Source organism: Vicia villosa, unplaced genomic scaffold (genome assembly GCF_029867415.1).
Source record: "Vicia villosa cultivar HV-30 ecotype Madison, WI unplaced genomic scaffold, Vvil1.0 ctg.001698F_1_1, whole genome shotgun sequence".
In the NCBI taxonomy this organism is placed as follows: Eukaryota; Viridiplantae; Streptophyta; class Magnoliopsida; order Fabales; family Fabaceae; genus Vicia; species Vicia villosa.
In genome coordinates, this window is record NW_026705700.1 from 74,215 (window position 1) to 90,881 (window position 16,667).

At 38.2% G+C, this 16,667-nt stretch overlaps 1 protein-coding gene across 1 annotated transcript; it reads left to right on the forward strand.

Moving 5' to 3' along the window:
• Window positions 1–308: 308 nt before the first annotated feature.
• Window positions 309–2,291, forward strand: LOC131636335 (heat shock cognate 70 kDa protein-like). Its single transcript, XM_058906955.1, has 2 exons — window positions 309–528; window positions 628–2,291. The coding sequence occupies exons 1-2, from the start codon at window positions 309–311 to the stop codon at window positions 2,289–2,291; spliced, it is 1,884 nt and encodes a 627-aa protein (XP_058762938.1).
• Window positions 2,292–16,667: the final 14,376 nt, after the last annotated feature.

Here is a 16,667-nt window from a genome sequence, read left to right on the forward strand (position 1 = left end):
CTTGTTTCCATTAAGAACATGTGCACGGATTAGCTTAAGTAGCTGTACCTTAGAAGCCAAACGTTTCTTTTTTTTCATCCTAACTTCCTGTTGGAGTATTAATTGGAAATACAAAAGTGGGAGTATTCTACGAGACATTGTTTATTGGAACATTAACAGTCACTAGGAAGAAGACATAAATACATGGGACCTGCGCACAGTCACCAAGTTTCTAATTCCACTAACATAAAAACAAACCAGAGATAATACACGTCTCTTTATCTTCTAAAGTTTGAATTTGAAAACAGTATCCATTCACTTGAAAGAACATGGCAAAGAAATATGAAGGACCTGCTATTGGAATTGACCTTGGCACAACATATTCATGTGTTGCTGTATGGCAGGAACAAAACAACCGAGCTGAGATTATTCACAATGAACAAGGAAACAAAACCACTCCTTCTTTTGTTGCTTTTACTGACTCTCAAAGGTTGATTGGTGATGCTGCAAAAAATCAGGCAGCTTCAAATCCAGTCAACACTATCTTTGGTAATTTATCTTTTGTTTTACTGTATGGTTTGTAATTTTTTTTCTAAGCTTGCATTACAAAGAACAAATATTATACCACCGATATTTTAAATTTTGCAGATGCAAAGAGGTTGATTGGTAGAAAATATAGTGATTCTGTTATTCAAGATGATCTACAGTTGTGGCCATTTAAGGTGATAGCTGGAAATGATGACAACCCTATGATTGTTGTTAATTTTAAAAATGAAGAAAAGTGCTATGTTGCCGAGGAAATTTCATCCATGATTCTTATGAAGATGAAGGAGATAGCAGATAAATTTTTGGAGTCAAAGGTTAAAGATGCAGTAATCACTGTGCCGGCTTATTTCAATGACTCGCAGCGAAAAGCCACAAAAGATGCCGGTGCCATTGCCGGACTCAATGTTATTCGGATCATCAATGAACCTACTGCTGCTGCTCTTGCATATGGCCTTCAGAAGAGAGCTAATTGTGTTGAAGAGAGGAATATTTTCGTCTTTGATCTTGGCGGTGGAACGTTTGATGTGTCTCTTCTTACAATCAAGAATAATGAATTTGATGTCATAGCTACTGCGGGAGATACTCATCTTGGAGGAGAGGATTTTGATAACAGAATGGTTAACCACTTTGTGAAGGAGTTCAAGAGGAAGCATAATAAGGACATAAGTGGGAACCCAAAGGCCCTTAGAAGATTGAGAACTGCTTGCGAGAGAGCGAAAAGGACACTTTCATTTGACAGCGAGACCTCAATCGATATAGATGCTATATTTGAAGGTATTGACTTGTGTTCATCGATCAGTCGTGCTAAGTTTGAGCAACTCAACATGAATCTCTTTGAAAAGTGTATGGAAACCGTTGAAAGTTGTCTTACTGATGCGAAAATTAGTAAGAAAAATGTAGATGATGTTGTTCTTGTTGGCGGTAGTTCTAGGATTCCGAAAGTGATGCAGCTATTGCAAGACTTTTTCAATGGAAAGGAACTATGTTTGAGCATCAACCCTGATGAGGCTGTTGCTTATGGTGCTGCTGTCCAGGCTGCCTTGCTGAGTGACGGGATCAAGTCGGTTCCAAACTTAGTGCTGCGGGACGTTATACCGTTATCACTTGGGATAATGATAAAAGGAGATGTCATGAGTGTATTGATTCCGAGAAATTCTACAATTCCTGTAAAGAAGAAACAAGTATACCACACATGTGAAGATGACCAACCCGGTGTCTCAATCGATGTTTACGAGGGTGAGAGAATGGTTGCGAGTGAGAACAACTTGCTTGGTGTATTTGTACTAAAAGTATCTCTTGCACCTCGCGGACTTCCTGTAAGCGTATGCTTTGATATCGATGCTGATGGTATACTAAACGTCTCGGCAGAGGAAGAAATCAGTGGTAATAAGAAAAATATTACAATAACGAAAGAAAATGGAAGACTTTCCGCTGAAGAAATTGAGAGAATGATAAATGAAGCTGAGAAGTTCAAGGCCGAAGACATGAAGTTTATGAAGAAAGTGAAAGCGATGAATGTTTTAGAGGATTATCTTTATAACATGAGGAAAGTAATGAAGGATGGTAGTGTTACTTCCATGCTTAGCTTAACTGATAAAATGAAGATCAATGCTGCAATGGTAAAGGGAAAAATGTTGATTGAAGATAAGATGGACCGAGAAACGTTTGTTTTTGTGGACTTTCTGAAGGAGCTTGAGAGCATATTTGAATCTGCTTTGAAAAAGATCAACCGAAGTTACTCTGATGAGGAAAGTGACTCTGAATGATAATCTTTAATTGCTTCTTTTGAGTTTATGAATTTTAGACTTTTTATGCATAATGTTGAAGAATTGTTTTGTTGTTAAGTTTGATTACATACTTTGCTACAATTATGGTATTTTTGGCTTGATTCTTTTGCTTTTTTCTTAGCACTGCTCAAAATGTTTTTAGCATTCCTTCTGAGTCTTATTTTTAGCAGGAAACGTTTTAATATACATGCAATGAAATGAGATGTTGCATGCTGTACTAAGTAATAGTAGGGATTGGTTATTTAAAATAATTATTATTAGTCTTACAGAGCATGGTTTTAAATTGCGGTTGTGGCTGCGGATGCCGTTGCGGTTGCGGAAGTTGCGATTGCGGTCATTGCGCTTATTGCGATGCGCATTGCGGCCGTTGCGGCGTGAATTTTTAAAAGAAAGTGTTTGAAATATTATATTGAAAAACACTTAATGTGATGTTTTTTCATTATATAAGAAGTAAATTGAGTTTTAGAATTCTAATATATTGATTTTTGATAAAAATACTTAAAAAAACATGATTAAAATTGTTCGATGGGGTTCCTAATGTATCCGGAAGCGAGATTTTAAAATCACACCGCAATTACGGTTCGATGCGGTTGCGGACCGCAATTTAAAACCATGTTACAGAGAATACTTGAACTTTGTCAATAAATTTGATTTTCATACCTTTTTCTTTGTTCTTCTATTGTATAAATAGTAGTTAAAACATTTACAATTTGAATTAATTTGGTGCACTCATGAAAAATAGGATTCTCAACCATTTGAATAGTCATATTAGCTATGTTTGAGGAAATTCAAATTAAGTCCAGAGATCACAGAGCCATATTATTTCAAAATAAATTATAGACATGGGCAATGGGCACGATTCTCTCATTAAGTACGGAATTTAGAGACTTTTGCTTGCATCTTGCTTTTCCATGAAATCAACAAAGAACCTCTCCAATCAAGATTATTACTAAATAATCAATTTATGAATTGTAGGTACATATGAAGTAGGGAATTATTTGATGAAGATACATGATTTAATTACTTGTTGAAAAACAAATGATATGTTAGGTCAGATAATAATCAAATACTAGTGTAACTAAGACTATAAAAAAATTGTTGAAACAATAAATGAGTTGTCCACACATCTTTCTTTTTTCCTAACAATTGGTTCTCTTCTAGTTGTTAGAAAAAAACAAAACATGTAGAAAAAATAGAAACACAATCACGATATAATAACATAACAAAAAAAATTCCAAAATCGAAGAAAAAACAACGGACGTTGTCAATAGACTACTAGAAAATAACACTATGTAAAAATTGTTACAACATATAATACACTCTCAATTAACCCAGACCCCGGTACACCCACACTCACACCATCCAAAACAAATATTTAACTACATCTCACAGCACTCTAATACAAGAGCATAAGAGAACACAAAAAGTCAAATAAAAGCTTAAAGTTCTTTTGACTAGTGCATCTTGTAAAGAAAAATTTGAATCATATATATAGACTTGGAATCCCTCTTCCATCACTAAGCTAAGCGATGTGGGACTTAGAAGAACTTCAATTCTATATATAGTCTTGGACTCCCTATTCCTTCATAAAACTATGCGATGTGGGACTTCTTCAACATTATATTTTCATTCAATCCTAACAATATCTACCTTGATTGAAAATCATACATTAACTTCCATTGTCTTCATCGACAACCATATTCCACCATAAAGAGTATCAACATGTATATTTTTAACCAAAATCAACAATCTCCCTGCACCTTGATTGAAAATAATGCATCAACTTTCATTGTCTTTACCGACAATCATACACTGCCATAAAGAGTATAGTCACTTGAAGCTACACCACTCTAAGAATTTTCACATTGTCTTCAGCGACAATCATAGTTCTTAAAACTATCATACTCCACCTAAAAAAGAGTATACTTTACTTGAAGTTAAACCACATCAAGAATTTTCACATGTCGAAAACCAGGTTGAAACTCTATGGTACAACTTTCATGTTGGTAGGAAGCTCTTCAACCATCAACATAATCCTTCACATTGTGTAATTTTGATTGTATCATCACATCTTTGACTTGAATTTTCCACAAGGCAAAAATAATTCTTCTATCAATTTTCTCTAGCCTAAACTGCACAACAGAACTTGTGACTGTAGCTCAACAACTCTTTCACAACACTACCCTTCTTTTCTAAAGTGGAAAATCAGACAAAGCTGCAACCATAGAGCATACTAAGAACACTTATCCCCATATCGAACCAAAAAATCTGATACCAGTTGTTGGGAAAAACAAAGCATAGAGAAAAAAAAGGAACACTATGTGAAAATTGTTATAACGCATAATATATCCTCAACTAACCCCAGGACCCCAGTACACCCACACCCTCCAAAATAAATATTTAAATACATCTCACAACACTCTAATATAAGAGCATAAGAGAACAAAGAAAGTCAAATACAAGCTTAAAGTGCTTTTTACTGATGCATCTTATAAAGAAAAACTTGAATCATATATATAGCCTTGGAATTCCTCTTCCATCACTAAGCTAAGCGATGTAGGACTTAGAAGAACTTTAGTCCTAAATATAGTTTTGGACTCCATATTCCTTCACAAAAATAAGAGATGTGGGACTTCTTCAACATGTATATTTTCAACCAATCCTAACAAGATCACACTCATATTGGTGGTACTTACATTAACGCTAAAAGGGTGTCCACATGATTATCTAATTGGACACCTACCATAGAAATAAGGTTTGTAGCATATTTATGTTGATGGAGTAATATACCGTTACAAATGATATTCGTAAATGGTGTTTAAGTTCCTAGATAAACGTTTGATCAGATCTAGTAATGACCATATCATCCAAACTGTAAATTCATTCCAATGACGTTTTACTCTCGATTAGGCGATGAAGAATAAGCCAAAGACATTCTTGTTTCCTCATTCAACTGCTTGCTCTATTGGAATCCTACCCCACCCATCATTCATTTTGATAAGATTAAAGATTCTCTTGTCAAGGCCAACCATTACTCTATTGCATTTCACTTCATCGACTATTGGAACTAACGGGAATTCCTTCAGACTTAGTCACCTTCAACATCTTCATCAATTGCTTTTGTCAATTGGGTCTAAATTCTCTTTCCTTTTTTGTATTTGCCAACATTCTTACTTGAGAAGGGTTATCATCCAAATGCCATAACTTTCAATACAATCCTCAAGGATCTCTGTCTCAAAGGTCGACTTCATCACTCATTTCACTTTCATGAAAAGCTCGTAGCTCAAGGATTTCATTTGAACCACAATACTTATGGGACTTTAATCAATGGGTTATGTAAGGTTGAAGAAACACGAGCTGCCTTGAAATTATTGAGAGAAGTTGATGGTAAATTGGTTCAACTTAATATGGTAAGGTAGAAATAGAAACAAGTTGACTTAAAGTGTGAGTGGTTAAAGTCCCACGTTGGCTATGAATGAGTGGAATGTTGGATTTATAAGAGAGATGGTCTATTTACCTAACACGTTATGGTTTTAGGTTGAGATGTGGCTTCTCAATCTCTTGCGGTCCTGGAGCATTAGTCCCATTGGTTATCCCGATTCTTCGGACTCCCCGTAGTGGTATTAGAGTCGTGGTTCGGCTTTGTGAGGGAGCGGGAGTTGGATCTGATGTTAGACCTTGTTATAGAATGTGGGGGACTCACACTCGTGTGAGTGGTTTAAGTCCCACATTGCCTGTTAACAGGTGAAATGTTGGATTTATAAGAGAGATGACACATTTACCTAACACCTTAAGATTTTGGGTTGAGATGTGACGTCTCTCTCTCTTGCGGCCCTGGAGCATTAGTCTCATTGGTTCTCCCGATTTTCCCGGAATCCCCAAAAAAAGGATATAGATTGCCTGTCTTTGAGGTGGGAAAAGGATGAATATGTCAAATGCGCACAGTGCCATAGTGAACTACATTAAAACACGATAGTAAAGAGAAGATCATAAAGAAAAAAATTAAGTGGAATGGTTTTTTGGATTTGAGTGTGAAATAACACACTCAAAATTTTGGGGCTAAAGAGTGTCAGAAGAATAACTAAATGGGCCCCATCAAATACTATGGAGGTGAGGGGTGATAATACCTTGTTGAAAGAGTATTGTGGTGTACTTTTCGTTTATATCGTATCCACAGGGATTATTGCGATATCACCGCCGTTCTATAGCCTATTTTGTCTTGAGTTAATGTTACTTTAGTTTTAGGTTTGCAAAAGATCATTCAATTCTTTTAGTAGCAAAGAGTAAATTAATGAAAGTTCTAAGTTAAAGAAAATGTATCAAGATTCGATTTCATCGACCTAAATTTGTATGTCTCCTTATAAATATACGTATATGAACATGGTAACGATCAACATAATTACGTATCGACGCCTATATCGTCCGTGTCCGCAACGATATAGTTAGATTTACCGTATTGTTTAACCGACGATTTCTCCACCGTTTAAACAATACAAATAACGTTTTAAAACCGATACTAAGTAAACATCAAACGCTAAATCCATGTCTGCAATTTATAGTTTGATAGATGATAAAGTTAGATCTAGATACAAATATTGATGTCTCAAACACTTATACCAAAGAAAAAGCTTTAATAAACAAACTAAACCATCTATATTGATCATCACTTGTTCATACACATATATTCACAAGAAAAACCTACAAAAGGCTAGGAAGATTACATCTTATCTTGATACAAAAGAGATTTAGCTATCCATGAGAATGGTAGCTTGCTCAAGAAGTAAAGGATGAAGATCAACAAGCATCAAAGGCGATTAATCGACGATCAAAGCTTCCAATCTTCAATTCTTTGTTTGCTACAGTGCACAAGTGTTTTTTAGCTCTCAAGATCAACCAACCAACACAAAATATCTGAAAACCCCCTTATATAGCATTTCTGAATTCTGTCCAGGGCGCGTCGCGCCCTCCAGCGCGCTACGCGCCATTACACTTAAAATTATAAACCGCCCATGCGCGCGACGCGCGCAACTCTCTGTCTGGAAGCTCCAAAATATCTTGCCCAGGGCGCGACGCGCCCACATCCCAGCGCGACGCGCGCATACTTCTGCCAGTGAATCTCTTGTCAAGATCAAGACAAGCTCCAAACATCCCAAAATTGGCCAAAACCTACACAATCATAACTAAAACACATATTAACATAAAATGAAAGCTTAATATTATAAACTATAAATAATTATCTAAAACTTCAGGGAATTGCACGAATATCCGATAAAAACGGTCGAAAGGTATTGTTAATTAAACTAAATATAAACACAATTTGGCACCTAACAACTCTCCCCAACTTAAACTCTTGTTTGTCCTCAAACAAAACAATGATAAATTACCGGGAACACAAAATATCACAAATGAAACAACAAGGTAGAAACAAGAACAATTGAATGGTTCAAATTCCAAAAGTACACAAAGATCAATCCTTACCAGTTTTCATCAAAATACCATGATAGCAATGCTAATCCTATATACAAATTCTATGTCAGAAATTCCACAAAGCAAAAGAAGTTCAAGAATGAATCACACCTACGTATTTCTCTACTGAGAGAACAAAAATGGAGGATCCTAACACTCACCAGACAATGACGCAAACATACCGAATTAATTATAAACTCATCTAAGCATAAGATATATAAAAAGTGTATAAGCATGAATCACTAAGGACTTTCGGGTTGTAGCTTGGCTTGGTTAACAAGGAAGTGTCTCATATCTCACGGCCATTGAATCGAAAATGTCAAAACCTAAGAGAGCATTCAAATTCAATTATCACAACCTAAACAACCAAGTTTACCACATTATTCATTACTTGCTCAAGGGTCACAGAATTCTTTTCTTTCTTTTTTTTTTTTTTTTTATTATTATTTTTATTTTTTTTATTTTTATTATTATTATTTTAAATATATATACCCCTTGAGCACTATCTTTTGATATATCCTCACCAATGTACACCTTTATTTCATTCTCCCCAACTTGTATATTACCAAGACATCACTAAGAATGCTCCCTATTCTAAGGCAAAAAGGGATCAATCCTTACCATATCAAATGGCAACAGTTCAAGGTAGAAAGAAAAGAAAGTCATCAAGATTCTATCAAAAATCGGTATAGAGATCTATATACAACATAAGCTTAACCGATAAGAATCTTGGAAAACGGCTCAAAGTGGTTAGCAAATACTCACACACTCACCGGGTAGGTTATATTTGGATTGGAAGTTTTTCTCATAGTGCAGAACAAAACGCCTTGATCACTTTCATGCTTAACACAATTTAATAACAATGCAAGATTAATCATAATAAAAACGAGTTAAAACGCACATTGCTGGTATCCAGCACAATTTATATATATACATAGTGGAAAGTCTCCTCACAACTACAGCTAGGCTAAAGTGATTCACAATTGAACTAATTTTATCCACAGAAATTAATGACAACTAATTTGTACAATTAAAAGCATCAGAATCGAAGGTACTTGATAAAAAAAATGATAAAGGATGTACCTTGCGCGTACAGTTTTCAACTTATATCATCGCCACTCAAATTGTGTTGCATCATCCAAATTCATCGTGGCAACAAAAATTCGTGTTCCAGCTAATTAATCATCAGGACAACTTATCAAACCATTATTTCTAAAATATAAACACTAAACTAAAATAAACTACTTAAAAATAAATAAATGCAAAAATAAAATAAACTGAACTTATATAAAATAAAAACCACACCAAACAGGTGTTAACTATCCAAAGGCGTAAACTTAGCCTTTCAAAGTACCTCATCCAAAAGGATGAAACAAAACTATAAACATTAAAAACAAAGTAACTAAAAATTGTTCTAACATAAAACTAAAAACAATAAAACATAAAACAGTAAAACAAAACTACTCCTCATCGGAAGTCTCCGGATCATCCTGCTCCATCCCCTCCTCAGGATCTGGCCTGCCCTCAGGCCATGAAGCATAGGCAGATAAATCATCCCTGGAACCAACAGGCTGCTGCAGAGAAAGCTGCCGGATAGAATCCTGCAAAAACAAAAACGCTCTCTGATGCGCCATATGCATCTGATAGTTCCAATCACTTGCATCACCATACTGTGGACCAGCAGGCGGTGCAGCAGCAACCGGAACAGCTTGAGAAGCATCGGGAAGGTCAGATGCACCAGCAGCACCACCAAAAGGACGACCTCCAGGCAAACAGTACCTGTTAGCAAAAATATCATCTATAACACCATCCATGGGGATCATCCCACCAGTTGGGAACCGGACACCAGCCTTCCTGCACAAACCCATTATTAAACCAGGAAAAATCAACCTACATTTCACCCCATCTCCATGAAGAGTCCCATTCAGGGCGACTCTTTTCAGCTCATTCGCCACAATCCTGGACACATCAATGTTATCACCATTCAGAATACCCTGAACCAAACCTGCCGTATCAATGGTGAGGGAAGAAGTGTGACTCCGTGGCCTAATGTTGTAAAGGACCACCGAAGTCACCAACTGAGCCTCCTCCGTCAACTGACTACGAGTAAAAGTCTTTGGCAGCCCAGCTTTAGTCAGAGTATAGGTGAAACCAGTCCTGCAAATCCTGTCCCTAATGCTGTCTGCATCCCAATTTCCTCTATTCAACCTGGGATGGTACTCACACTCTTCTACCAAAGCAAGAGGGTTATCCAGAAAATCAAAAATAGCCTCTTTGCTAAAATCAATGGCCTTACCTCTCACCCATGTTTTAAACGGGTAAGCTTCAGTACCTGACCAACTGCTCGGAGGCAAGGCATTTGCATAAAATTCTCTGACAATCTCCACCTGATAGAATTGTGGTGGAGTGAACAACTTGTCCCAGCATGTTTCAGACAAAGCAGTCCACGCCCTTTGGAAGAGGCCGTGGTCAATAGGAACCACAGTTCGTTCACTCCACACAACGCGGCTTTCAAGCTCATGGTACCTCGCCTCTTGCTCCGGACCTAGAAACTTCGTCCGATCAAACCTGCCAGCTTGTGAGGAAGATCCCTCACCAGAACCAGTCTTCTTTCTCTTTAAAAAGGGTGCCATTCCTGCACAATTGCAATTCAAACAAAACACACAACAATTGAAATAAAGCTAGCACATGCTCAAAATTAACAGCACAATTCAAGCCACAGTCATCATCAATCATCAAACAGACCTATATAACAGTACAGACAACATAAAAAAAATTTCAAAATTGAACCCAGGGCGCGGCGCGCGCTGAACAGGGCGCGACGCGCGCTCTGCGAAACCCAGAAAAAAGCTTCATTTTTCTGCAAAACAGAAGAGAAGAACTTGCTTCTCCTCCCTTCTAAGGGTTCCAACAGGCAAAAGATGCAGCAAAAGATGTCTTCTACCCTAGTTTTTTTTCAAAATTCCTAAATCTAAAAACCTAAACTTCTAAAACTTAAACTAATGGAAATAGAAGGGAAGAGAGAACATACCTTTGATGATGATGACAATAGAGAGACGAGAATAGTGAGGAAAATGCAAGAGATTAAGAACTAGAGTGTGTGAGTTGTTTTTCTTTTCTTTGAACAAAGAGGAGAAAGGGAAGAATGGAGGCAAAACCTCCAACAACCCTAAGAACCTCTTCAGCCACGAAACCGGGTCGGGCCCAGCATGGGTAGGCCCAAACCAAAATTATTATTATTATTTTTTTTTTCAAAAATATGTACAGCGCGCGACGCACGGAGAACCGGCGCGACGCGCCCTCATCTCTGCCAGGAAGGGGTCTTAGAACTCACAAAGCGCGCGACGCGCGCAAATGGGTGCGACGCGCGCTACACCAGAAACAGCAGAAAAACTGCATTGTTTCAGCACGCCCAAAAATACCGGTAGATCGCTTCTGGCTCGACGACAACCTAAAAATCCCACCTGCATAAATAACACAAATACAAGTGAATATATACAACTTGGGGTGCCTCCCAAGAGCGCTTTGTTTAACGTCGGTCAGCTCGACGGTCAAAGGCAATCAAGGATCGCCAAACGATAAAACGCAAGTTTCACGATTAAAATCGCTTCCCCGATACACCTTCAACCTCTGACCATTTACTACCCACTCTTGGTTTGATTTTTGGTCCTCTATCACAATAGCCCCTTGGCTTCTCACTTCTTTGACCAAAAACGGTCCGGACCATTTAGACTTCAACTTTCCCGGGAAAAGTCTTAACCGAGAATTGAAGAGTAAAACTAATTGCCCTACCTTAAAGTCCTTCATTCTAACCTTACTATCATGATAGAATTTGGTCTTTTCCTTGTAAATTGAATTGGACTTATAGGCATGCAATCTAATCTCTTCCAACTCATTAAGTTGGATTTTTCTTCTCTCTCCACACAACTTGTGGTCAAAATTCAAAAGCTTCAAGGCCCAATATGCCTTATGCTCTAGTTCTACGGGAAGGTGGCAACTTTTACCATACACCATTTGGAATGGTGTAAGACCGATCGGTGCTTTGAAAGCGGTCCGATACGCCCACAAGGTTTCATCTAACTTCATTGACCAATCCTTCCTAGAGCTAGACACAGTTTTCTCAAGAATTCTCTTAATCTCTCTATTGGTCCTCTCAACTTGCCCATTAGTTTGTGGATGATATGGAGTAGCTACCTTGTGCTTTACTCCATATTGCTCCAACACTTTTTCAAGCGGAGCATTACAAAAATGAGATCCACCATCACTAATTAATACTCTTGGCGAGCCAAACCGCGAAAATATATTTTTCTTCAAAAACTTTATCACGGTCTTACCATCTGCTTTGGGTGAAGCAATCGCTTCCACCCACTTAGACACATAATCAACAGCTACAAAGATGTATTCATTTGACATTGAGGAAGGGAATGGTCCAACAAAATCAATGCCCCAACAATCGAATACCTCAACTTCTACAATACTTTGGAGGGGCATTTCCTCTCTTTTCCCTATTCCACCAGTTCTTTGACAACTGTCGCATGAGGCAACATGGTGGTAAGCATCTTTGAACAAAGTAGGCCACCAAAATCCCGATTGAAGGACTTTTGTGGCCGTACGCAAACCATTAAAATGACCACCATAAGGAGAATTGTGGCAATGCCACAAAATGCTTTTTGCCTCCTCATCCGCGACACATCTTCTCAAAAGATTGTCACTACTCAACTTAAACAAGTGAGGATCGTCCCAAACATAAAAATTAGCATCGTTTAAAAACTTTTTTCTTTGATTCCAAGTTAGATCCTCCGGTATCCAGCCAGATGCTTTGTGATTAGCCATATCTGTGAACCAGGGTCTAACTTCTTGTACCATGTACAGTTTTTCATCTGGGAATTCTTCCCTCACCTCTTTTTCATTGTTTGTCACCTCGATATTCACTAACCGAGACAAATGATCCGCAATCAAATTTTCTGTACCTTTCTTATCTTTCACTTCAAGATCAAATTCTTGAAGCAAAAGAATCCACCGAATAAGCCTTTGTTTTGAATCAGGCTTGGTAAGAAGATATTTGATTGCGGCATGATCAGTATAACACACAACTTTAGAACCAATAAGGTAAGAGCGAAACTTTTCCAATGCAAATACAATTGCGAGCAATTCTTTTTCGGTAGTGGCATAGTTAACCTGTGCCTCATTTAAAACTTTGCTCGCATAATGTATAGCATGGAATTGTTTGGTCTTCCTTTGGCCTAAGACCGCACCAACCGCATAGTCACTCGCATCGCACATGAGTTCAAACTCAAGCGACCAATTAGGAGCGACAATTATGGGTGTGGTGGTCAAATTTGCTTTAAGTTCTAGGAAAGCTTTTAGACATGATTCATCAAAATTAAATTCCATACCTTTGTTGAGCAAATTACTCAAAGGCTTTGCGACCTTGGAGAAATCCTTGATGAATCTTCTATAGAACCCAGCATGTCCCAAGAAGCTCCTTATGCCTTTAACATTCACCGGAGGGGGAAGCTTTTCAATAACGTCAATTTTTGCCGGATCGACCTCAAGACCCTTTGAAGAAACCTTGTGGCCAAGAACAATCCCATCCGTCACCATGAAAGTGCATTTCTCCCAGTTGAGAACCAAATTTGTTTCAATGCATCTCTCCATTACCACATCAAGGTTCTTTAAGCACAAGTCAAATGACGACCCGTACACAGAAAAATCATCCATGAACACCTCAATGCTTTTCTCAATCAAATCAGAGAAGATAGCTTGCATGCACCTTTGAAATGTTGCAGGAGAATTACATAGTCCAAATGGCATTCTTCGGTAAGCGAAAACGCCAAAAGGACATGTAAAAGCAGTTTTCTCGTGGTCCGCCGGATTCACTGATATTTGATTGTATCCCGAATAACCATCCAAGAAACAATAGAAATTTCTTCCGGCTAACCTCTCTAACATTTGATCCATAAAAGGTAATGGAAAGTGATCTTTTCTTGTTGCTTGGTTCAACCTCCTATAATCAATACACATACGCCACCCGGTCACCGCTCTCGAAGGAATCAACTCGTTCTTCTCATTTCTCACAACTGTCAATCCACCCTTCTTAGGAACCACATGCACCGGGCTCACCCATTCGCTATCGGAGATGGGATAAATCATCCCCGCCTCTAATAACTTCACAACCTCTTTTCTAACAACTTCTTTCATGGTTGGATTCAATCGCCTTTGAGGTTGTGCCACGGGCCGAAAATCATCTTCTAACATAATCTTATGCATACAATAGGCCGGACTAATACCCTTCAAGTCGGATAAAACCCATCCTATTGCTTCTTGATTCTTCGTCAACACTTCCTTCAATCGATGCTCTTCCTTGTTAGACAAACCACTATTAATGATAACCGGCTTAGTAGAATTGTCACCGAGAAACACGTATTTCAAGTGAGATGGTAACACATTCAACTCCACCTTTTGCTCTTCAACTTTAGGTTCATCCTTCAAATCTTCAATTTGAGTTTCAAATGGATTCATCTCCTCACAAGCCTCTAAATTTCTCAAGCAATCTTCAATTTCCTTCTCTTGATCTTTGGTGAGAACTTCGAGAGCTTCCATTAAAGTCTTCTCAAGAGGATTCGACAAGTGCATTTGATTCTCCACTTTCATAATAGCCCTTTCGGTAGCATCGATTCTAAAACAATCATCCTCATCATTAGGATGCTTGATGGCTTCAAAGAGATCAAGACATAATTCTTCATCTTGGTACCTTAATTTCATTAAGCCATCATCAATATCGATCATCATTCGGGCAGTCTTCATAAAAGGCCTTCCTAAGATCAATGGAATCTCAGGATCTTCTTCCATGTCTATGACAATAAAATCAACAGGATACCAAAATTTGTCAACCTTGACAAGCAAGTCTTCCGCAACTCCATGAGGATGAGCTGTGGATTTATCTGCTAATGATAACGTCATTCTTGTCGGCTTCAAATCGTTGATTCCTAATCTTCTCACCATAGACAATGGGATCAAATTAATGCTAGAACCGGTATCTACCAAACCTTTGCCTATGTGAACATTTCCAATAGACACCGGTAAGGTTACCCGCCCAGGATCATTCGATTTTATCGGAGTAGTGCGTTGAATTAATGCATTACAACAAGAGCTCACCGTTACTACCTCCGGATCCAAGAATCTTCTCTTCTTAGTGATGATGTCTTTGATGAATTTTGCATACATCGGCATTTGCTCTAATGCCTCGGAGAAAGGAACATTAATTTGCAACTTGCTAAAAATATCCAAGAACCGAGCATAGTGCTTTGCATCTTCTTTCTTTGACGGACCGGGAGGGTAAGGTAATTTCTTCACTTGTATAGAATCATCCACCTTCTTCTTTCCCTTCTCACTCACACTCAATTTTTTTCTCTCTTTTTCTACAACCTTCTCAAGAGTTTCTTTTTCCACTAATTCTTTCTCTTTCTCATTTTCAACTAAATCACCCTCAACATTTTTTTCTACTTCAATCACCCTATCTTTTTCACTCTCAACAATTTCCTCCTCAACTATTTCTCCTACACCCATATCAATATTTCTACCGCTACGAGTTAGAATTGACTTACAATGCTCACGAGGATTTTCTTGTGTAGTAGCCGGAAAAGGACCTTTGTTTTGATCGGCAAGTTGCTTTGACAATTGCCCGACTTGAGTTTCAAGGTTCTTAATCGCGGCATCCGTACTCTTTTGGCTTGCAATTTGCAATTGCATGAATTGGCTAAGAGTGTCCTCGATTGAAAGCTTTGTTTGTTGAGGTTGTTGATTGTAACCGCCTTGATAAGGATTTTGACGATTCGATGGGCCCGCTTCCGGCCTCCATCCTTGTTGATAACCTTGATTACCTCTTTGTTGGTAACCTTGGTTATTGTTGTAAGGTTGTTGTTGTTGTCTTCCACCATATCCTTGATTAGGATTAGACACATAATTCACATCTTCACCCGGTGGAGGACAAAAACCTGTTTGATGGTCACCCCTACACAATTCACAACACATCACATGTTGATTTTTAGAAGGGCTCCCATTTATCTCTTTGATTTGTTGAGGGAGTTTTGACATTTGTTGAGTGAGCAATTCTACTTGTTGTGTCAATAACTTGTTTTGAGCAAGTATTGCATCACTAGTATTCAATTCAAGAACTCCCGGTTTTCTTTGCAATGCACTACGGTTGTGTTGCCCTTGATGATCATTCAAAGCCATTCTATCAATGATAGCAATCGCTTCTGCAGCAGTTTTTGACATCAACGAACCACCCGCGGTAGCATCTAAAAGAGTTTTTGGTTGAGGTTGGAGTCCATTTCTAAAGATATGGATTTGAGACAACTCATCAAACCCATGACCTTTGCACTTTCTAACCATGGACTTGAACCTCTCCCATGCTTCATTGAGAGATTCATTCGACCCTTGAGAGAACACCGCAATAGAAGTTTTCGCTTCCATGAACCTATTGTGAGGAAAGAACCGATCCAAGAACTTCTCTTCTAACTCGTTCCAATTTGTCATGACATTATTAGGTTGATCAAGGTACCATTCCTTAGCTTTTCCAATTAAGGAATGAGGAAAAAGTCTCCTGAACACCTGTTCTTCTTGGTCTTCCGGAGCACCAATTGTTCCGGCGATCTCGTAGAACTTTGTTAGATGAGTAAATGGATCCTCGTGATCTGCCCCTGTGAACGGATTTTGGTATAATAATTGAAGTAACCCCGTCTTCATCTCGGAGTTTCTTCCATTGGCCTGATCACGAGCAAATTGTGCATTGAGTCGAGGGCTATTAACACAAGGCCCTCGAACTGGAACATTAGGAATCTCTCCTGCCATTTCTCCCTCAACTAAGTTTTCAACCGGAGTTGA